The sequence below is a fragment of the Danaus plexippus genome, chromosome 26 (genome assembly GCF_018135715.1).
Source record: "Danaus plexippus chromosome 26, MEX_DaPlex, whole genome shotgun sequence".
Classification (NCBI taxonomy): Eukaryota; Metazoa; Arthropoda; class Insecta; order Lepidoptera; family Nymphalidae; genus Danaus; species Danaus plexippus.
In genome coordinates, this window is record NC_083554.1 from 3,992,705 (window position 1) to 4,018,977 (window position 26,273).

Consider the following 26,273-nt stretch of genomic DNA (forward strand, 5'->3'; position numbering starts at 1 on the left):
TATGAAGCAATCATCTTTAGAAGCAATTTTATTTCCTTTTTCTTTTTTGTCAATAAATTACTGCCATACTTTCGATAACACAAAATTATAGAAAATATGTATAACATTATAAATAAAACGTATGTACTTGATAAAATTATACAGGTTTACACAAAAGAGGTCGTATATATAGAGGGTGTAGACGAGGTCCATGTTACTGTAAGTTGTAACATACATATGTTTTGAACGTGTTAAATAATCATTTGGTATAAATCCTATCTTCAAAAATAACCATCAGTTGTGTAAAATAAACGAGTTAAATATGAAATTTTCTAGAAAATTCGATTGAAATGAAGATACGGAAGTTATTGTAATGAGATCTAAGACTTTCGCGAGTATTCGTTTAAAAAACTAATATTTTTCGTAATAACTACGTTTATTTAATTATTTAAAAAATTTAATCCGAAAAACATTCGTTTTATTTATTTATATGAAATTTCTTAACATATCCATATACATGAAAATCATTTTACAAGTTCGATAAAAAAACGTCTGAATGAAAAAGTATCGGTGAAAAAATTCAAAAATATCTTAATAATTGATAATAAATTAAAAAATAAAACAAACGCATTCCTCTCTCATACAGCTTTTTTTTTGTCTTGAATAAGCACAAGGGCACAAGCTCTTTATCCTGCATACAAATGACTTTTTCTTTTCTCACAGAATCTTCGAGAAGGTTCTTTAACATGAATTTCTGATAACATATGATATTATATTTATTTGGTACCTATATCAACAATATCTCTTTTTTCCCTATCAACAGCAAAATATTTAATCGAAGAAGTGGAGAGTTATTAAATACATATCTATAAAACAGGGAAATATAAAATTATATTTTCTCAAAACTAATTATAATAATGATTCTTTTATTATTATTATCTTTTAAATGAAACGAAGTTTTTCGGATACTACACAACACTTTCGTGTCAGACACTTTCATCACGTCCGTCCGTGATCACGGCTGCCGTAAAGTGTAAAGTAACCGAAACGTCGGGATCACCTAGTTAAACGTGAAAAACGCGTAGTATCTAAAAAAATTAGTTTACTTACATTAAATTTTAATATTAAGTCTCGGTTAAAAAACTCAAGGAATTGTTTTTATAGTCAAATCATGATCGCTGAAAATGCTATACCGTATTTTTATTACCTCATACAGAAATAAGTTAAGACTTATGAGATCTAAGATTTTCGCGGGTTTTATTCATCTAAATGAAACTAATAGTTAAGACTCTTTCATCACAATGATACAGCAATTCTAGCTTTGGTTTATTCCTTTTTTTAAATAATATATTATAAAGCGTAACATAAACTACGCAGTTACCCGCGACTTTGTCCGCGACGTTTCACATAATAGTTTTCGTATGTACAAAAGAACACGCATATAACATATAGGGCTTTTAATTTTTTATCTCTTACCAGTTAAAGATTATATTGAATAGATACATCTCATTACTTTTTATTTAGATGAAAATAAAGGATTTAAGATATACTTACTTTGAAAGATTTATTGAAATTTATCATGTTGTTTTGATGTGATGCTCGCAGAAGTGAACACATTCGTATAATATAAATATATTATTATAAGTAAATCGGAGTTTTGTTATATTCTGGTTATCCCGTTTCCGTGGAAATCAAATATACTTTTCACATAATCCCCACACACGTGATGGTTAGATTAAAATCAAAAAAATCTAAATGGATTGCTCTCAGGCCAGCACGATAGAGGAGTACGGTGTGTATACAATGCTGCCGGCGCAGCAGCTCGCGCCAATCAGCCCCTGGCCACCTGACGGTGTACTGGACCGCATGGACGACCTCGTGCACAAAGGTAAAGGTAATGGTGACCACCATTTTATATACCATCAATAATACACAAATTGGCAGAAAAAAAAATTGATTCAAACAAATTAATATGAAAATATTATAATTGTAATGCGAATACTTGATTCGTTATAAACCTGCACCACAAGTGTTGTTGTGACGTGATAAGAAGTAAGAAGGCTTGTGGTGGACAGGTCACAGCGGTGTTAACCAGCTCGGCGGCGTGTTTGTAGGAGGCAGACCGCTCCCGGACTCCACGAGGCAGAAGATAGTGGAACTGGCGCACTCCGGAGCACGACCCTGCGACATCAGCAGGATACTCCAAGTCAGCAACGGATGCGTCTCCAAGATACTGGGAAGGTGAGACCCAACAAGCTACGCATTACCAAAACATGCAACCGTAATAATTGCTATTAAAACGAAAAAATCACACACATTATCACAACGATAGGCTTTTTATCTAAAATTTTCGAGTATTATGGGCCCTTGTTAAAAAGTGAGTTACATCTTCTACCCAATATAATTTTTTAGTCAGTAATAAATGATACAGAAGTTCCAACCGCAATTGTCACGGTCGATACATAACAACGAACTATCCCAAATATGTTGTTCTAAACCATCTCCGACTAGCCGTGACCACAGAATGTAACCACCTAGAACTAGTGGAATAACCCGACCGAAATGTAATGGGATAAGATTGTATACATTTTATAATCAAGTGGTGTGTATTTTATTGTGTCGGCTTATACAAGGTGCTTACGAAGGTCGGTAAAGTGACACCAAGTATTTTACACGCCACGTACGTCAATAGATTTTTCTTTTGTAACTTCTGCGGTTAAATTGTCGCTCAATGTTACTTGAGTTGCATACATTCTAAGACTTTAAAATCATACTTATATATACCAAATATATCTCCATAAAACTTTTTTTTTTTCATTAAACATTAAAGTCTAAACATTTTTAATAAAAAAAAATCATTATCGATATTTTTATATAGCAGTTTAATAATCATGTCCTCTAATATAATAAAACGTTTGCTAGCATATTATTGGTTAGTATTTTTTTAATTAAACCCTAAAGTTAGATAAAATTACTAATTAGGTAAACGTATAACAGCCGTCAGCTGGGCAACAGGGCGAAAAACTTACGGCCGGGCATTGAACGTGATACCTTTCGCAATACGACACCAGTCCCATCACTAGTTCCTATTAACTCAGGGTTCAGCATAACATATAAACTAAATACAATATAATTCTATATAAACATTTCTTATAGTAATGAAATTTTTATGATATAAAATATAATAAAGATACTTTCGAGCAATAATGAAAATTAGTTAATTAATTTTTATATTGTTATCAAAACTACATTTCGCGTCAAACTTCGTCGCTATTTTTCCTCGTTTTTTACCTTATTTTAGCCACTAGATATACGATATACCCACAGTTTATTTCAACGAAATCAATAATAGCTATCAATATTTTTTTGGCACCAGCAGACCACCCAGTAAGATTGTATGAACACGTAGAGAAATGTGGCTACTACGCGATTATTTCAATGTAATCACAAACAGCTGACTCTACTTTAAATATTTCAGAAATAATGAGATCTAAGACTTTCGCGAGTATTCATTTAAATGAAACTAATATATTCGGATGTAATACGAGTTATTTTACTACTTTTAAAAACTACATACTCCCGACGTTTCGGTTACTTTGCAGCAGCCGTGATCACGGACAGACGAGATGATATGATCACGGTTGCTGCAAAGTAACCGAAACGCCGTTAGTATGTAGTATAATAATAATAAAGTAACGCTAAGTGATCCGAAAAATATTAGTTTCATTTAAATTTCATAATTAAATGTTTTTATGTTATAATAAAAGATAGTATAACAAAAATGGTTAAAAAACGCTTGATTATTGTATTGATTTGTAGCACCTGGACATATAAGATATCTTAAACTGTGTTACGTTTAGGTATTACGAGACCGGTTCCATAAGACCGCGCGCCATCGGCGGTTCCAAGCCCCGTGTGGCTACAGCCGAAGTTGTTAGCAAGATAGCCCAGTACAAGAGAGAATGTCCATCCATCTTCGCCTGGGAGATAAGGGACCGTCTGCTCAGCGAGGGTGTCTGCACGTCAGATAATATTCCAAGCGTGAGTATATATTTTTGAATATTAATTTACTTATTATAAAATATCATCTTCCCACAAATTAGGCTCATAACACACGGATCTTTTTCAGTTTATCGCTACCAAATTGCGTATAGCATTCTGTATTAACACATAGTGACGAAAACAAAGTTAAAAATACTCATTTTGGTTACATTTTATAATAATAATAATAATAATCAGATAAAGAATTTAATGTCGTATTGAATCTTATTTTCATTTATATATGATTTTAGAATACATTTTCTTCTATCTTATGTTATGTTATTTTGCTTCCAAATTTTACGATTTAATATTCAAGATGATCAATTGTAAATGATATAAAATTTTCCATACGATTGATAATATGTTATTTTACTATTACAATAACATTAAATCCGATGAAATTAATTCTAATACTTGGTAATAATATCTCATTAACTTATCTGCATTTTGTCGTAACTTTTAATACTTATGAAATAATATATACCGATATGCAATATTATTATAATATTAGCATCACATTGAAGATACGAAGATATTGGGAAATTAGTAAATGTAATACAAAAACAAAAAAATAATAAGAAATGCAACAGAATTGTACATTGTAATAGCTATGAATAGGTAATTAGATTTGGCTTGGTGAATATAATTCTGAGGTATATAAAAATTACGATGTCCCAAACTATACATGATTTATTTACATGAACATGGGTCATTCGTATAAAAAAAATATAATACCTAGAAATAAATAAATTAAGAGTCATAAATTAAAAACTATTCATTTTAGTGTATGATAAATAAATATTTTTATATATGCACCTAAACAGGAAAATTGATACAAAAAAAATGGAAGCAAATATCAAGCGAAGTCTTAGAAAAGAATGAATATAAACACAATGGTGTTCCGACATAGCTATGGTTCGATTATATATAACCCATAACGCCTTATCTTCAGACACTATAGCCTCCAAGCCACCCTCTCGCAAAACAATATGACGTTATAACTTTTTTTCTTCATTTTTTTCCCTTTTTTGAATATCCTCCCTTCAGAGACATCGCCGTACGTTATAAAGGATGCTTTGAATCGAAATATCAATATATAAATATTTTCTTGCATACAATATTTTATATTCAAATATATAAAATATTTTATATATCAAATACTATATTTTACTATATTATAAATGATCACGAAATAAAAATAGATCAAAATATTTTGGCTGAATAACGCTAATAAAAAAAAACATTAAATCCTTTTTTTTATCGCTTCGGCTTTATGACTCAACTCCTTTGCCAAACGGCGTGTTGGCGATTAAAAAAAAATATATAACTGATAACGTTTTTAATGACAGCGGAATTATTAAACATCTTTACGACAGAAACTGGTGCTTAACATAAATTAATAATGAAATTCGCGCCATCACCCTGTTACTGACGGTTAAAAAGAAGCTGATTTAAATACCTTCGAGATCGGGGAAAAACATTACCGAAGACAGAGAAAGGGATGGGTGTATATACATCGGGTGGGTGCGAAAGAGTTGGACGGCGTTCTCTTTTTTCGGGGGGAGATTTTAACACGGCATGAATAAAGAAAATATGAAGGCTTTTGTTGCCGTAAAAATTCCAGTACAGGGGATAAAGTCTTTAAGTTATCAGAGGGTGGTAGGTATTCTGTGTTTATATACTGTCTGTACGGTCAGCATAATATTTGGTTCTTACCATCAAATGGACCAATACGTAATGATTTGAATGAAAATATCCTGAATAAAAATAAATTTAGTATGTTTACTTTCGTACCTTTCGATTACATATTAGGATCGTGCGCGCTTTAAGCGTGAAAGTAAGTATAATTGTTAATAAATCAATATGACAATAATGAAATAATAGTTGGTGAAAAATGAATTCATTCAAAATGTTCGGGTATAATGACTAAGATTCTGTAAGGCTTTTTTGCTGACGTTACATTATATAATATGAACTCATATGTCTATACACGTAACTTAACATCGCTTCATATTGTATACATTAATAAATCAAGTAACGTGAAACACTTATGAATATTTATATTATTTGAAGACAAAATATTTGACACTGCAGTATCTATTAATATTTTTATTTTGTTGAAATTCAACAACTAAGTAATCCTTTCTAATGATATGAAACGAACCATTGGAATTTCAACTCAAATGCAATACGATATGGTTCAATTTCAATCGTCAGTAATCGATGTCAGAGAAAAATGTATTTAATATATATCATAACATAGTTTACATTTAATTGACAGTCCAAGAGCTAGGGTTGTCACTTGGCGGCTAGTTCCCGTAGCAAATCACTTCCGGTCCACTAAATACGGGGTAAATTAATGCGTTTAGCACGCTCCGACCCTATGGGGATGACAACTTTATTTTATTATATGGCGATATTTTCTTGTCACTTTGGACAGTTTTTTTTTTTTGGCGACGATCGTTACCATTCAGCCGACAACTTTTTGAAATAAAATCTCTCGTGGATCTGTAGTGTGTATTTTTAATTTTTTTTTTAATTAAGTTGTACCAACTCCAAATGTTTCTTCTATCTTAATATATAAAAATATTAAATTTTATACGAGAAACACAAATTTCTTACGTATTCTTCTTATATATTCTTACTTATTTATTTATTTATTTATGTATCTGTATTTCCATACTAATTTCGTTATACGCAGTCGATACTTCAGTCCTAGTATTAAAACATTATTTTATAAATAACACTATTATCATTACACACGGTCCAATAAACAGTACAGATTTAAAATATCATTAAACTGTATCTGAGATGACGATCTCACGGACGGAACAAATTGCAACAACGATACAGATTATCGCGAACACGTGTCTAACACGCGACTAGCCCGGGTACTACATACTCTCATTTACCCCACTGTAATATACACATAGAAATTTAGACTCTATACATTATAAGGTAAGGTACAAACTACGTGTGGCATTATAATATATATTCTAAATAATGATGAGACGAAATTAGATTCTATACTGTAAATGATTAGGTTTATTTTTGTTTGGTTATTTTGTATGAATGTTAGTTAAAAGCTACGAATGCTAGGGTAATGTATCCGATTCGCCGATGCTTACTGGAGTTGAGTGTATAATGAGATAAACAAATAAATATATCCTTGCTTTGCTTGTGACACGCACATACGACGCCGCGGGCTAAGATTGTGTCCAAACTATTGCGGATTCCCATTTGTGATTTGACAACTGTAAAAAAAACTAAAAGTATAGTTTAATTAACTAAGTCAAAGTCTCCATTACAAATAATTCATATATTATTTCCCAATAAATAAACATGTCTGTTATCTTACCACAAGTTTGCAGCTAAAGCCAAACAGTCTGATTAAAAGTTTTTCACTCATAAATCTTTGTTCATGATAGCATAGGCGTTGTGTGGAATCGTGATCAGAACATTAAATGTTAAAACAGCGCTACCAGCAATACAAACTTTTAAATAAAGTAGATAGTATGTAAGGATGTGAAACTTATACATTCCCAGCGAAAAGCGCTTGATTGACGCTTTAAAACTTAACACCAATGTAGTTGTACGTCAGATAATATATATAATGTACAACTTTTTGTCCTAAACCTCATCTACGTGGACTTGGAAATATGGCTCATAGAGAAATGTATTAACTATGTTAAAACAATATATATGACAACCAATAGTAAGCAACATATTTAGACTGCTTCCCGTGACTTCATATACAATACAACGCTTATAACTTGATCCTTCGGAAGCTACGCAAGATGAATTAATAAATTATAGTCTATGTCTCATATTAATGTCTAATCTACTATACTGTAAAGTTTTATTAAAATCAGTACAGCGGTTTCAACGTGAAGGAGCAACAAACATAATCTGTAGGAAATTATTATTTTTTTATCAAAATGAGCTCACGATATTGAATAAAATTAATATGTGTTACAACAAAATAACCTTAAATGTAATTGGTTAAGACATATTTTTGTGTATAATATCCAGAACAATGCATTCCAAACCCAAGTTTCATTTGTAGGTAGGCACAAATTCTTAATAACCCTACCATACCTACTTATAGGATAATACTATACAGATCCGCCTTAATCCGGTATAAAGTGATTTAATTCGGATATTAACAACTCAATAAACTTGATGATGTTATCGACACGTGTCTCTCTACAATAACCTATTATTAAACTCAAACCGTATTGTAATTTGCTTAGCACTTGACGTACGAGTATTGCGTATGAAAATGGGATTAAACATTTTGCGTTTGAAAATAAAAGATTTTTTTTTTTTAAATTAAATAAAATAATATAAATAAAATATATTTCGTATTCCATTTTTAAACGATTTTAAAATATTTTCCAATACAAAATACAATATTGGCAGCGCATTAAGACCGTCAATAGTGTTTTATATTAACAAAGTGGACTTTAAACCTTTGTTTATAAGGTTCATTATATGTGTTACATTTGATGGGATAAGTAAAGGGGAACGAAGCCATGCGCAATAAGTATAGCCAGGCACGTGTCCGCTTGTAACATGTAATTTTTTGTAATATTCCCCCCATCATTGACTTGAAAACGCTTTAATTTCTTCGGTAAAGGAATATTTGGAAGTGTATCGCTAGAAAGAGAATATCAAGTCATTCGTTCATTCATTCATTATTTTCTAATCATTCGTTTTTTGTTATATACGTACTACATGGACATATTTTTTATTATACAATAACATAATTAAAATTAGTCCTTGTTAACGCAACAAAACTTAACGTTTTAATTCCTTTTTTGTTTGAAATTTTCATTAATTCTTTACGATAAATATATTTGGTAACTTTAGAATAGGGTGTCTTGGTTCTCATCCTTATACACACAGGGTGATCAAGCCACTTGTTATCACTATGAAGTAGGTATGTGCTATAGAATTGCATTGGCAAAATATTACACGATTCGTTGTAAATGAGATCATAAAAAAAAATATATAGAAATTTAAAAAAACTAATTTGCCTCAAATTAATTGATGTCAAACGTTATTTTAAATTAACAAGAAAATATGTTTAAATCGGGATCAACATTATATATTACAACAGTACAAAAACATTATAAATGCATACTAAGGATGCAACTAATCTCGTAACTATGACTCTAAAACTTAAATCTTTATTTAATTTCATATATATATCTGTTTATTATTTATCTGCTAACCCTACACCAATATAACGAAACATACGTGACAGGATAAATAGCAGATAGCGATGAACATCAATATAGGGAAAAAAAATTACAGGCTGTTCACTTAGATCATGATTTAAAAAAAAAAATTATCATTTATGCACAGGAATCACATACAACTTCTGTGCAGATATTTTTAACACTAAAATATTCTAGATACTGATTACTTTATACGATCTCATTAAAAGTTTAAGCCTTAAAAAAAAAACCTTAAAGTTTGTATCAATTAAATTACAAAATATGTATATACTAATGTTATATAAAATGTATATAGTGCTAATGTTTTCGGTATCCGATAAGCCTTTTGTGGCGTGTATCAAAGCAATCCAATATCGGATATGGCTAATACCAGCCATTAGCTCAAACGGCTAGACCATTCATTAGCCAATCAAGGCTTAGCGTTCCACGGAATCCATTGTTAGTTACAATAACTGTTTACTGTGATTTATAAAACGGCTAAGCTCAGCGTGTTGACTGATTAAAATTTTGTTACAAATTTTTGTTTTAACGTCCCGTTACAGATTTATATTTTGATTGATTTAATTTCTATTATATTATAATGGAAAATTAAATAACTTAAATGTATGGAGTGAAAATTTCATGATAATATATTTTATTATTCCAAGAAAGCGATTCGAATGACATAAATATATTTCAAGAGAAATATATAATATTTTTTTTTAAGAAACTAGTTGTTGTCCGCAGTTTTGCTCACTGAGATCCTTTAAACTAATCAAACCAGTCCTCGAGTGTTATGAGCTTTGATGTTATAACAGCAGTTTAACAAAAATCGATTTATATCTCTTAACAGCTGTTTCATACCTTAACTAAGTTAAGCTTGTTTAAATAGTAATAAAAATTAATACGATTTATATATGAGCAACAACGAAACTATCTGTGTTAAAGTTAACCGTTCGTACTCGTGGTAAGGCTCTACTATTTTATCATGAAACACTTACAAACATCGATCAGTCGAAAATGAATTGTATAATCTAGAATATTTTAAGTTTATATTTCTTTAAATCATTAAAATGTTTATTTACCATAACGCTGTACCCTGGCTTTCCCTGCCAGATGTTGATTCGTATAACATCGATGAAACACAACCTATTCAAGGATCACAACTATCGTTTATAGAGTGGATTAAAATTAAAACTCCGTAAAACTCACAGCATATGCCAATATTTGAATGCGAGGGGGCCGACCCCCGGACCAAATGAGATTTTGCTTTAAAAAAAATACACGCTTTATTGCTTAAAAGTCGTGACTGCAATGTAAAACAATACACAGTAACAAATATAGTGTTTAACATTAATTTCTATTTCGATATATAATATCTATAAATATAAATAATATCTTTGATAAACAAAAAAAATTTTACCGAGACATAATTTTTTTTAAATATCGGATCTATAAGTTTTTAAGGCGGTAAAATCGTTTTGCACAGATTTTTATCCGTACATTTCTTAGTTTTGAAATTCTAAACAAATTGCAATGGAATTTCAGCCGGCAGATAAGTTATAAGAAAAAGGTATGTATATACTATATACAAGGGTGAAGTCATAAGGAAGGTAATGCATTAATGAATGTTAAGAAAACAGATAGAGATAAGAAATCTGTTCATTGTATATTAAAAGAAAAGTCTCGGGAATAATAAATAAATATCGGGAAACTCAAATATACTTAAAAATAATAATATCTCGTCTACTTCCATTTACTAACATAATAAACAACATAAAAAAACATTTTGAAAAAAATTACTTATAAGCAAACGTATTAACATTTTTCGTACCATAACTGAGTACATTGCTGAAATACAATGCACATTATAAATAACACTGTGGTAGATAACACTTAAGAAAAACAAATCTATATAACTTTATATATATATATAACTTACAAGTATGTATGAACATATGACTACCGTATATCTTACCTATTATATATACGCCTGAATTTATATATATATATATACAACGTTGATAGTATATAGAGTGCCTATTAATTCACGTACCTCAGGCATGTATATAAGTTGAAGACACTCAAGGCTCAAGGCATTCTTAGGCCCTCTCGGTCGGCTGAACATCAAACGAACTAGACTCATAATCATCCGTTTAGGCTTTCTTTGATACAACATTAGCCTCTTTAAGGGAATTTAATTTGAATTTGCTGTCGTGTATTTAAATTACACAGATATCAGCGGTTATTCTCTCTTGATTATATCAATTATTTTGTTAAAGAGCATTTTTTTTTTCAAAGTTCCTATAAGTATAACCTCTTTTCTAGTATTACACTTAAGTAAGCATTAGGTACGCGTTTTTAAATATAGAATTCTAACAAGCTATATACATTTTATGACTAAGTTTCTTAAATTATCGTCTAAATTTAAAACGTTATTCTCTTTTAGTACAAAAACATTTTGGACATCAATCAAAATCAACTGATCGGAAATAATCACACGGAATATGGGGATTGTTAACCAAAATTTAAAGGCATTTTACAATAATTTCACAGCCACCATCCCCATGGAGAGCGCTGACAGTGCCAAATCTACAAAATAATGGTTATCTAAATCAGTATTCACAGTCATTACTATACCCTTCGAGTTATCATGAATTATGACTTATTACAGACCCTACAAAGAATGCCCCAAATGACATGTCACTGTATTGTCACCTAGTGGATTTACGAATGTGGTAACACTGGATTTAGGGATGACCTCCTCTATCTCTTTCAGTCGCACAATAAAAATCATCCGTCTCGCTCTGGCAATATTTATTATAATTTTATTCAGTGGCCGCTATAGATGCTTTGTGCTTAAACGATGTCCTCTAAGGGCTTTTGTTGTTCAAGGGTGGTATTAAATGTAATAACACTATCCCAAACGTTGAATATTTATGGTTTTTTTTTGGCGGTTATTGCGAGATTTAATACGGTGATTACTGTGTGTCAGTTGTATGTAATTATGATTCGCAAGTGTTAGGTTTCAATAACACGTACGGTTGTCGATGTTTGCTCATTTGTGAGGGAGAATTACATTTATCGTGAGGGATGTATCGAATATTTAAATTTTATCTATTATTAGGGAAAGAGAATGTATATCTTCTGATGGTTGTGATGAAATATATTTTTATTTTATTCATTTATATATATTTTATGAATAAAAAAACATACATACATACATCCTCATCATCATCATGATGATACATACATACATACATCCTACATAGTTAAAACTATATAAAAAAAAAATACAAAGCAGATTCCTGTCAAAAGTTCAACAACCTATTTACTATAACACGCGTCAAACCGAACGCGACTCAACAAAAGTAACGAATGCTATAACAAAATAGAACTGGGCATAAAATAAAAATCCGTTGGATTTATAATTGTGATTCATTCGAGCGTTCATCCCCGTACAGTACTAAATAATACACTATTATTATATATTATTATTAATAGTTATGAGATTATTGTCATTAAAATATAATCATTATTGACTTGAGCGGTTGAAGAAATAAATACAATCGACTTTTGCCATTTGATTGACTCTCAAAGACGATGCCATCTAATTGTGTTGACCCCACGGCTGTTTTCACTTCATTATGAATGTTTTAAAATAATGGAATTTTATTTTTAATAGAACATTTTTATTATAATAATATTTACTTATAAATTAGTGTTTTATTTATATAAAATGAAGAATGTAGATTATACTATTATAATAAATAATCTGTTGACCGGTATTTGTAACTAGAGACCAGCTGTCAATGTCAATTGATTTCGATGACAATGAATCAATTTCCGCGTCAAGACACGTATCATTTTGTCCGGGACAATTACTTAGTCACGCATCCATTACACCCTTATCCATAAAATAATATAAAACAAATCAATAATCAATTTTCCGCCAACCCGTCCGTGTGTTTGTTGGGATTTATTATTCTGGCAACATCCGTCTAGCGGAAAATCTGTCGACTCGAAGGTTTACAGCGGATATTTTTATTTATTATCTGTGATCGCATGAATACATTTCTTTTTTTACACTTATTAAAATAAACATTTTCCACGGACTCGTACTTGAATTTTAACAGAGCGTTCATGTATGTCTTTTGCGACATATTTATAACAGCATTTCTATTCTCGCGTCGAAACGACGAATGTGAATCAATTAATTCTACAAACATGGGAAAGCACCTAATAAACGGTTGCATTACAACGTCTCTGAATACTCAATTGTATTAAACTCCTCATACTTCTGTACCACCCCGTCGCGTCTTATTGACAAACTGCCTATAAGTCAATCAAACAATGCCTTTATTGACCCATTTCTTTGAATAGTAAATCGACAATTAAATTTAAATATCCACAACGTGGGAATATATCGAATTAAGTGTTGACTTGTGTCTTGACATGGGCGGGTGATATTTTTTTCTAGAAGGCGTACAGGGGCGTTGTGCGGTCGCATTGTTTCGATTATACAGAAAATTTATTATGTTTGATATGTATGGGAAGAAATAATTAACTTAGCGAGCATAATAGAAGCCGTTTTCATATTACAACGCAAAAACGAATTCATATTATATAAATATTAATGAAAATTTTTATAAAATGCATAACAAATAATATACAATCGATTGCAGGTAGAATTAATTAATGTTTTAATAAAATTAACAACGTCATATGAGAAAAGTTCAATAACAATGGCCGATGTAAGCGTACGTGCATTCCAATTTCGCGATTGATTATAAAACAAACAAAGACTGGATCAATGGATTGCGAAAAAATATATCACGGAAAGGTGAGCAGTTGTTCGCTTACGTTGCAGCTTGAGATTTGAAGTCAAAGTCACCCAAAATATTGACTCGCAAAGTGCCGACTCGTCGCACAATACACAGCAGGTTGCCTATTGTGAGACCCTCGCTACGATCCGACAATTGGAGTAATGCACTGCTTTTTTTATTATTCGCTTTATAATTTTAAACTTAAACGAACAATACCAAAGATAGCGACGGACATATTTTTAAATCATTCCTTTGTTTCACACGACAGAAACACTACCGGCTCTGAGCTTTTTCACTCGACATTATATATATATATATACCTATATGTATATCTATAAACATGTCAATACAAGCGAAAATTTTCGCATAGTATTAATTAAATTACAAACAATATAATGAAATATAAAATCGATAAAGACCCTCTATTTGCTCCATTTTACACAACGCTCTTTACAAGATGGGTCTCGCAAAAAAAAAAGCGCTCTTTAAGCTTATTGAAAAGTATTCTCGCCCTACGTTCACGGAGTCTGAGCAAATATAAGATAATTCTTGCGCCTCACCTCACCCGGTATTTAGGGGCACCTTTCATTTTTACTGTACCGTACGTTAGGTGCATATAATGGGATTTATATTTACAAAACACGTTTCCGATATGAATTAATATTGGATATTAGAAAAACGTAAAAACATCGTGTACGGAACCTCATAAGATTTTTAATTTAATTTTATTTTATTCTGATGTATTTATGTTTTTGTTCAAATTGAAAAAATACAATGACTTAAACTAATTTCGAATGAAAAAGAATTTCATAATATTAGTATTCATTTTTTTATTTTCCCAAAAATATACTCCGTTTAAATGATATATAATTATTTATAACGATATATATAAAGTCGTAATAAGTTTAAAATTAAAACAGAAATATTGACGGCTTTACAAAAATCAATATAATGTCACTTAAACTTTAATTGTTATTATTATTTTTTCGATAACTTACTATTATTAATTACTATTACTGATTGGTCAGTTACAAAAATTTTAACTTCATTTCAGTTACAACATCACTATATTTTAATATATTCATTAATATATAATTAAGCTAAAAGCTGTGTAAGTTTTTGCCTTTAAATCTTAGTTTTAATCGTGATTTGTATCGAACTAATACTTAGCTGCCATCTTACTCTGATTAAACATAATCATTAAATATAAATTACTATAAATATCAATTTAGAGATGTTAAACAAGTTGTATAACATTTTTATTCTGCTTTTAAACCTTTTTTCTATTTCATTATCTTCACATGAAACACTGGCCAAAATGATAACTTGTTCTTCATCAACTCCCAATATTACCTTTTGTTATAACAAAAATGACATATTTTTTGTTTTGTTTAAAAGAAATTACATTCTACTAAGCATCCTTAAATGTAATGAAACTGAATAAAAAAAAAACAATATGGCGGGAACAAGCCTAGGCTATTGAACATATGTTTTTTATTTCATCATAGATTTTTTCATATATATATATCTTTTGACGTTATCCTTTTAAACACCTTAATCCCATCCAATAAGAAGTTTAAATCGTATTGCGACGAATGCATTATATTTTTTTTTACGGCAATAAAAAACAAAACCACATTTGAGTGTAATCACATGAAAAACCATTGTTGGATAAATAAAAAAAAAATTAAAGAAAATCAATTCATGTGTACACACGAATATAAACATATTTCATTAAAGGGTTATTTACTAATTGGTGAATTAAGCAAGTACAATCGCGGACGCAAGTCAATGGGCGTGTAAATCGAATTAAGAACATTTACAGGTTTGTGTGGAGTTTTTTTTTTTTTTTCCGGAACGACCACTGCGCAGACGTTTTTCACACATGGCCACACCCGGGTCGCTTGACTATGCATAATATTTTTATTTCAATATAACAGAACCTAGTGTATTTAAACGTATCTGAGTTCGTTTTTGTTTATCCTCCTCTCGTCCCTTTACATTTTTAATGGTGTTTGAAAACGATTTTTAATTAAAAGATCAAAATAAATTGTTGCTGTTAACTAAATAACAAGAGCAATACAAATCGTCCGTTTATTTATTGAATATAATATCAAAAAACATTCAATTAGCGCGACTCATTGGCTGTCAACTCTTTGTTGTTGCGTCGCTTGTTATAAATTTCCGTTTCATTTTATTTTCAAACTCGAAAAACCCTTTCGCAGAAACATTTTTCTAGTCGAATAGTCGAAACTAAGATCACGGACTTTTAATTAGACTGCTTGTTATAATTTTCTCATCGAACAACTCTATCATCCGTCATCCGAAGCGATAAACTTTTACACAATTTATTTATTAGCACATCAAAGTTGATTCATTCATTAACAGAATAATATAAATGACAATAACCTCATTAATTGATTCAAGCCGAATTACAATAAACAAAAAAAAACGGAAACAACATTATCTGTGTCAAAAAACTGTCAACTATCAAAGTCAATCATACAGTATAAAAACGGCCACGTTAGTTTTTCGAACGTGCCGCGCTTTCTCGGTCGATCGGGCATCGCGTCAGCTGCCATTCAGCCGACAGGGCGGACCACCGCGGCTGCGTATCGAGTTACATTCTATCGTCTTACTGCCTTCCTGTCCTACGTCTAAGTTACGCGCTACGTCCGTTTGGCGCGCTGTCACATGACAGTGACAGTTGGTAGGCCCGCTGAGGCCCGATATGTCTTGGGTTCCTTACTTTTTAACTAGGGTGGCCTGTCCGTTTATCAACTAATGTGTATTATATTACATTAAAAATGCAATATGTATATACTATTACTACTTAAATTTTATATTATAGTTATTGAAATAATTGTGGTAAAAACAACACGTCTATCAACATATGTAAATACAACACAGGTTTCAAACAGAGGTGTATTTCATATTTGTTTCATTTAAGGAATATATACGTTTTAATTTTACAACAATAATCTATTGCTTAAAATATTTTGTTTGTATTATGAATTTTCTGGTAAATATAATTGATTATATTTGATAGCGTTAGTGCACGCCTCTCTGACCGCATGTTGTCAGTTTGTCCTCTACATCATTATCGATAAAACTCTTCCACCCAATTATAAAAGATAAAAACTGTTAACAATATTGATATTCCGGAGGTTACAGGCACAACTCCAGGCCGTATCGATAAATTTTGCCTTCGATTATTTCCTATATAAATTCTATATAAAATTTTATGTCAAATTACTTTCATTTAAAAAAATATTTGTATACAGGCTTTATTGAAGTCCTTATTCTTATATAATAATTACTTTAAATGATATATTGTAATAGTATTAAATTTCAAACAGGTTTCTTCAATAAACCGTGTGTTACGAAACCTGGCTGCTCAGAAAGAAAAGTCAAGCAACCAGCAACCATCCAACGACTGTTCGACGCCTGTATACGAGCGGTTGCGATTACTTGGTACCCCGGGATCGGCTCCGACGTGGCCGAGGTCGCCCTGGCCGACGCAGATAGACACCAGAACACCACCTTACCAACTACACAGCTTGAGTCCTGGACCTCAGGCTATTGGCTGCAACGGCACAGAACTGCCGGTCATGAAGAAAGGTCAGTGCTGCAAAGACTTATATGTAAACGGATTATAACTTGAAGTAATTTCTGTTTTCATGAAAGACATTTTCGTCTTCAATGATCATGGTTGCTGTAAATTAATAATAATATTAAAAAATGCAGAACGAAATATAAATAAGCGAGTCAAAATCAATAAATTATATTTAGATAAATGTGTACTAACTAAATTCTTATAAATTATTATATTAGCAATGCTTTGTGTAGCTTAATGGCGAGAAATTTATAAAAACATCTTTTAAGACGATACAAAACAGAAGTCTAGACTAAAATTAATCGAGTTAAAATCCATCGATACATATCCTCCATGCACATGACTTTTTTAACTAGATCCACGAACAAACTCATAACTGGCTGCAGACGAGCAATTAAAAAAAAACAGCAAAAAAGGGCAAACAATCCTGGTCACACTGTCTGCGTGGAAACAGAACTTTTTTTGTCCACATTTTCGCCGGCATTTTGATAGTCGATTTGCGGCTCCCCCCCTAAGGGGCGCCTCCAGTACCGTCAAAAACATTACTCTGCTCATCCGGTTGGAAGATTTAATTTTCATTTTTATCTCAAACATCCCCTTTGTAGTGGTCTGTAGTCTGTATCCAATTAGGTGGCTTTGAAGATTTTTCTGGAACTCCGCATAACTGCAATCTAAAGTTATGGAATTTTTAATTTCGATACCGTATTAGTATAAACGTTAGTCTTATTGCTGTTTGACGCCATTTTGATTGACTCGAACGCGAATCGCAATAGAATTGTCATGAGGAATAAATGTTTATAATTTTTTTACATTGTAAATAATAGCATTAAATGAAAAATAAATTCTTGATATAATTTATATTTCTAATTTAAATGAGCTTCACACTATTAGGTTACTATAAACTGGACTAAGCCCTCGGGCTAGTTAACGTAACAAGATTAAACGCTTTGTGATTTTGATTATATTCTGGCAACATTTAATACAGACGTTTGATGGTAAATAGAGCTATATTTAATTTAAACATTCTTTAATACTCTAATAGAGATTATCTATTAACAAAACGAATTGACATTGACATTAAATTGACGTACCAAAGACAATTTCACCTTTTTAAGTAATTATCATTATCGAGGGACGAATCAAAAATAAAATTCCTTACAATTCCTGACAAACCAATAGCTTGAATAGCTCACAGACAAGGTCAAAGTACGACACCGTGAAATCATTTAAGGAACCAAAACTAAATAAAGGGAGGCTTTGATAAATGATGGAAGGAGACAGAAGATATGACACTATAATGATAAAAAGGGACGGAAAAGCGTCTGGCCTCTTAAGATAAGAAAGAAAAATGTCGCGAGATTTATCCTGAGGGTCCAAATAAATGGTTATCATGGGGTTCCGTAGTAAATTAGTGAGATGTATTGCTAGTTAAATATTTATAGTGGCTAAATAAATGGAACGGTTCCATTTCAGGTTACCACTTGTTATTTATACTCCCATTATATTAATGAATTCATATAAATATATTCACAAAAAAACATTCTTTATAACAATCCAACAAATAAATTCACATTTCGTACATTACCATACAAATACGTCAAATAAATCATGTCTATACGAGTAAAGTATCAGACGCAGAAAAAGACGACAGGAAAAAAATTAAAAGAATAGTGTGAAAATGTTTTATAAAAGCGACTAACACACGTCCTCTTTGAATATAAAGCATCGAATAATTCATGATTTTTTTGGCAAAGTTTTCGGGGACAATATATTCAGGTAGTTTCAGTTATATGACAAAGAAAACTAATTATATTATACGTACAATATTTACTCAATCTTTCCTAAGAAAATCCTCTGTTAACTTATTTGGATAAATCCAATACTTATCTGTATAAAAAATTAAGAATATTTTTTCATTTGAATGTCCACATAGTTTACTCTACATCACGTTATTTTATACAATTTTTGTCTTAAGTTTGTTTTTGGAGGCACAGATTTAAATTTTAAAAGCCATTAATTAAAAAAATACGTGTGTGTAGATGTATACTTGAGGGTAGGTACATATATTTTCATTAAAAAGAAATCATGTCTGTATTATGTCTAACTATGATATGAAATTTCTATTGCCTACTAAAATGTAAAGAGCATAGTTACAAAATCTTTTTTCTTCACTTCGTATGTCATAATGAACGTAGGTTTAATTCTTGCCATTAACGAATAGTTGGAACATTAATATTTACGTAACTCAAAAAACAAATTAATTAAATATATTAAATTATAATTTAATCTTCAAAGCTCACATCACACACTGACAGACAGACAACGCACACATATGTAATACATATGGGCATGATGATTTATATAGATAATTCACACATATAAAGCTTGTATGTATGTACGTATGTCGGCGCTTCAAAGCGGACGGCTCTAACCCTTTGATCTGCGAAGTGCTCCAAATAGCTATGGTTAGCTCTAGCCCTTCTATTTCGATGTCTTAAATCGTTTGAAGACAATATTTCATAATATGAATTAACATTTTTTTTGGTTAATTATTAATAAATAATAGGATTCAATAATTTTACTTTTTAATTCATTTATTAGAGTTTTTATCTCTATATGATTAAGTTTACTCTATAAATTTTCTTTAAGATTTGGTAAATTTAGTCAACTATAAAACCTCTTTTATTGAGTCTGAAATAGGCGTGGTACAATTTCTACCTAAAATGAAATTACATTCAAATACCTAATAGAGTTAACCACTAACAAACAAAAGGGCCGAGGACAAAACAACGGGATTCCGCACAAAATAGCAATTAAATAACGCATCACCCTCGAATGACTCGAACTGACCATAGGGCTCCGTGGACATAGACAAACAGATTAAAAAAGGATTTAACAGATTATAAACCTCTTTAAAAACAAATAATAGATTATATATAAAAATATAACTACAATATAGAACCTTTTTTGTTTATTATAATTTGTAAATTGAAAAAAGTAAATTTATTCCGCAACAATTATATGGTTATGATATAAATTCATTAAACATAATATAAAACGATAATGCCGAATAAAATGAAATAGTGATAATTTGAAAATGATTTTACAGATAAATACAAAACAAACAGATAATAAAAGTGTACCAACATGATCAAAAAATTATTCATTCGGCTAGTCAAACAATAAGGCTATGGATGCGAACCTTTGAGGGCCCGCGTCCAATAACGCATGTAACAGGATTATGGTACGTTAAAATGTACGTTAAGGGGCGTTTTAAACCCTTCACGAACCCCGTGTGTAATTACGTCTGTTAATTTGTACGGTTATTACCTCACATCTATGTAGGTACTGTTTGCTCGTGTCGTGGTTGAGATGATATTTAAATTATACTTACATGTTATAAATAAGAATTTAAGGCCATTTTAATATTTTTTTCTCATTGAAATATTTAATATATATGTTTCATATATTTTCAATACTAATAATAATTATATGTTGTATCTATAATTAATTTATCTTTAGGCTTCCTACCTACACTATGATTAATGAGTGAACATTATTGGAATATATAATCAAAATAAATCAATAACTTAAAAAAAATAGCTATACAAGTAAAGCGGAGCCTTCTTCAACGTATCATCTTAAATATCAATAGATGAATAGAAAATAAAGTAAAAATATATGTAAATAGATTTAATCAAAACATACTATTGAGAAAGTTGTTCATATTTTCAACATTAATATTAAATTTCTTAAAATATTTTTTTTTACGAAATATGTAAGGTAAATTTAGATACATGGTGTTCACTTATACCGAATCTCGGCAATAGATCTGAATTCGTTTGTTTGAAACAATATAAGATCAATAGAAACTCGAATGAATTAAATAACCGAGTAAAAAATAGGACTTCAATAAAAGAAATCCGACGTAAGTTTGTAATAAAACAAGTAATATAAATTATTATGGCATCATTTCATTTCATATAAATAATGCCAGGGTTGAAAGTCCAGTGGGCGGAGCGCGCATTACTGCCGCCCTGGTGAGCGCCGCGAGTAAACAACTTGTCTATAATTATACCACATACGGCTGTATATGGCCGTATATAGCTGTATATAGCTGTATGGCCGTATACGACTGTATATATAATGCCGGCGTACCTGACGTACGATGTTTAAAATACAAATTTAAAATGGCTTCTCCTATCAGTTTGTATTTCTTTAATCATGTAATAAATTATTGTGGATTGATTAAATTTTGTATAAAACTTTCCTAACATATTTTTAGTATTAATATTGTCGATATTTTAAAATAGACATGTTTACTAGACTGTAAAATATTAAAGGAGGTTTTATTAAAGAAATTATTTACCGTCACGTAGGTATAGATACATTAAAATTTTTTAATCTATGAACTAATGAAACGTAAAATTTGACAGATTATTATAATTGATAAAAATGTTTATGATATTTAAGTCTATAGGAACCATAGTTATTATATATTATTTATTTGTTTCTAACAACTTATGTCCGATGTTTTATAACACGTTTTTTTTAATGTATGACACTATATATTTGTATGTACAAATACGTGCATATATACATATATAAAATTCAATGAGTACTTGAAATTTTTTTCTCATTTTCGGAGAATAACAGTACCGAGTATTATGAAGTAGTTTATATGAGTATTTGTTAAAAATAAAAAAGTTATTACTTTTATTAATTGAATGCGTTTTCAAGTCAAATGTATTCTGCCAATAAATATACGAAGTGAATGTTATCCACCCTTAGCTTATGCAGTGTTGGAAATTTTAGTTTAACGTAATAAATAAATATTTCATAATATATAAGATGAATTAGGAAATATAGGTAAGTAGATAAATGAAAAGACACACGTATATTATAAATTACAACGTTTTTAGTAATCTTTTGACAGAACCTAAACCGAGTAAAAATATTCGTAAATAATTCATTATAATTAAATATTAAATTAAGTATTTTTTGTAATAATAACAAAGTAATGTCTTTTGAGAAAATAAATTAATAGATATGTGATTTTACGTATTTCACTTCGATGTTAGAATTGCACGTCTCATGCGTATATATAATAAATTTTATACTAGCCGTGCCTTCGACTTCATCTTATATATAAACAATATTAAGGCATATTTTTCTAAACCTAGCACAATATATAACACACCTCAACAGTCACTGATAATATTTTTTGTCGTATTTTCTGGAATATTGTATTTAATTAAAAAACGAGTTAAAAGTCAAAGGAACACATTCCAAGTAAACAATTTTTATTTATTATCAACAAAATTTCTAAATTAAAAAGAATTTGTAGGAACTTATAATTATTTATATTGAAAAATTACGAATCATTGTTTTTAACTTACCTGCAAATATAAGCTTAAAAGAATAAATGTAGGTAATAAAAACCTCGAATAGAGGTAGAACAGATTGTATAAAAACATTGTTACCTGTACCTTACCTATCATTTATAAACTGCAAATCAAATCAAGCCCGCTTATACAGCTTGTTCAAATCGAGCATGTTTATTTAAAAAAATCATACAATTTTCAGAGGTCACAGATGTACAACTCTAATACACGACAAATTATTCATAGTTTTATCTATTCGTCAGTAGAATCGATAGAAGAGCAAATAATACATATTTATTTGAGCAAACTCAAATGTCGTCAAATGAGCCTCATTAGAAACTTTAGACGTAAGAACTGTCGAAGTTATATAGTATACACATATATAAACTTGCACATATATATTTTATAAAATTATATACAGCTATATGAATATCTATACAAGTACATTAACAACCTTTATGAAATCTAAATAAATGTTAATATATATCTATAATTCGAAGGTCGTTTCCCGTTTCTCACAAAATGGCTGAACCGTGACCGCACTGCTGATAGGAAAATTCATAAATCGTGTGACTTTTACGTTATTTGTCTTACGTCGGATGAATTTCAATGTATTATTAAACTCAATTTATACAAATTTCAACCATACGAACCCACTTTTCTTGTATGATTTTTATTTAAATGTGATTTTTTTTACCTTTATAAAATAGACGCCATGTTTCATTATTATCGTGAAATACTTCTATTAATATATTTTACAATAAAACTAGTCACTTTCGAATTTATAGTAGCTATGTGTTGGAAATATTTTAATACATTATTTTTCAAAATGTTCACCTGACACTAGGTATATCTTATATCAGAGTTAAATATTAATAAAAATAAAACATAGAAGAAAGTACACGTACATCAATCTTCAATCATATTAATATATAGGTACTTATAAGTTATAAATATAACGAACACAACTCCCTCAAGACGACGCGGGGGATTCAATGAAACGTCAACCTGACATTTTTGCGATAAGGCAACATCGTTGTTTATTACGTGGCGGCCATCTTTTCTGTGGCGAATATATTAAAACTAAAATTATAATAATAAAATTAATTTAATTTAATATACAATTTTTTTTTCATAAAAACAACAATTATAATATCTATTGATAAGTTATTTGAAAATTTGGTATTATTAATTAATGTATATTATTTTAAATCACCGTAGCTCCCTACGCGTCTGGACTAATTTCGGTGCCGTCAAATAGAGACACATCTATTATCTGATACGGATCTTGGTGCCTTCATGAAACATTAATGTTTTCCCAACTGACAGATGGGCTGCTGATACACCGAATGACATTTGCCACTAGCAAACAGAATGCCATGGGACTCAGAACTTTATGCGACTGTAGTGACGGTGTAAATATTGAAGTACCTCCTCTCGCGTTTTGAGGTGTCATATTCGCGGCGATGTCTGTGGGTGGGCTGATAATTAAGAAGTGATGTATGTCGTGTTCTGTTATTGTATTTACTATTAAATATTTTAGTAATTTGAAAATGTTTATTTATATTAAAAGTAACATTTTTTATAAACCAGGCCCGTTAGCATAAGAGCGAAAGTTCATGAAGTTTCTTTTCATTTACATAGAAAAAAAACTGTTTTTATTTATCAGTCCAGGTAGTTTATATCCATTTAAACCACAGTTGGTATGCTGTAGCATATAAATATAACAATAAAAACACTTAAATGCTACATCCGTGAGGGATAAGCTGTATAATACTCCGCTCATGAAAACACTTCGTTCCGATCATATGAGAATCCTACTACGGTAACTCCTATCTAGAAAGTCCATAAAAATACAAAAAAAAAATCTTTTTAAAAAGTTATCCAGGTCGAGTATTTTTTGTTTGTTTATAGTCTATGGTGTGTCTGGAATATTGATATCAAACTTTAAAAAAACACAACCAATTGAATACAACTGATTAAGCAGCCCTTAAAACCGAGTTGGAAACGACACCATTATTGGGCATACATTTTTAAGCGATAACGCTATCGTAGGCAGGGTTACGTGGTAGGCTGTCCCGTTATCGTCCCCTTCTGCATGAACGCCCTCGTTACAGTCCCCCCGGACCCCCTGACGGCTCCCGCAACCCCCGCAACCCCCACGCTACTCTACCACGCATCTTGACACTTGAAAATAATTTATTCAAAACATACATAGTTTACTTGAAATGTTTCAAATAAACTTTATATACGTATAATTTGAACGTTCTTTTTAACGTGGTTTAATATTATATATATTTCTTTTAGACAGGACTTCCATCCATATAGATTTTTAAACGTTAACATGTAATATAACAATTTTGAAAAATATGTGTTAAATTTTACAAGGACGGCAATCAAATTCTGTTTAAACAGGAGTTTGTTACATGAGAATGTATTCTTTAAAATAACTATACATATATTCTTTAAATACATGTATTATTTAAATAAATATATATGATATTAGTACGTAGGTTCTTCAGTCGCAGTACGCGTCCGTTCGTCCCCCGTCTACTAGACGGGATTACGAAAGCGGACACGCCGCAAAATAACTCACTCTAAATAAAATACACTCTTTTCTACTTCACTTAGTCATATAATTAAAATTTTTAATTATTTTATATAAGAATGAGGTGCTAATTTTATTAGACCAACAGATAATCTATAGCTTCACATAATCTGTGCAATTTATAACCGAATAGCTGTCAAAGTAAAGTGAACATTTCACATTTTAAACAGATAATAATGTATTAAAAGTTTTGGAGACCGAAACCCGAGCGTTTTGATAAATCGCGTAACCAAAGATTAAAATCTCAAGTCGAATAAATCCGCCGTTATGGTTGTTTGTTGAATTAAGTAAGGTAAGTTCCGCGATGTTTCAAATTCTTAGGAGATAAGTGACGCAACTTCTGATTGGATTCCGTTATCAATTGTTATTTAATTATAATGTTCGAGTCGTTAACGATCACAGGTTTTTCAATTTACAGAATACGAAATATTTATTTTTATTTAATGATTAAAATTTGTTTTATTTATAAGGAGCTAGTTTTTTTTGGATACAACATGCTTTTGTTTATGTGTTCGATTTTCCTGACTCAGGATTTCCTCCGAATGGAATAGCGATAAGTTATTTTTTCTTCATAACAATATATACAATATTTAAAAC

The 26,273-nt window shown here is 30.5% G+C and overlaps 1 protein-coding gene across 1 annotated transcript; it reads left to right on the forward strand.

Annotated features, from left to right (window-relative positions):
* The first annotated feature begins 1,734 nt into the window (after positions 1 to 1,734).
* Positions 1,735 to 25,253, forward strand: LOC133319706 (paired box protein Pax-6-like). Its single transcript, XM_061524958.1, has 6 exons — positions 1,735 to 1,867; positions 2,055 to 2,220; positions 3,840 to 4,020; positions 17,428 to 17,689; positions 21,682 to 21,724; positions 25,124 to 25,253. The coding sequence occupies exons 1-6, from the start codon at positions 1,735 to 1,737 to the stop codon at positions 25,251 to 25,253; spliced, it is 915 nt and encodes a 304-aa protein (XP_061380942.1).
* Positions 25,254 to 26,273: the final 1,020 nt, after the last annotated feature.

Excerpts from the sequence above, each read along its gene's own strand:
- LOC133319706 (XM_061524958.1), top strand. The coding sequence starts at position 1,735 with ATGGATTGCTCTCAGGCCAGCACGATAGAGGAGTACGGTGTGTATACA. Across the intron at positions 4,021-17,427 it reads CGTCAGATAATATTCCAAGC|GTTTCTTCAATAAACCGTGT; the intron begins GTGAGTATATAT and ends AATTTCAAACAG. Across the intron at positions 21,725-25,123 it reads CGCGCATTACTGCCGCCCTG|GCAGGGTTACGTGGTAGGCT; the intron begins GTGAGCGCCGCG and ends ACGCTATCGTAG.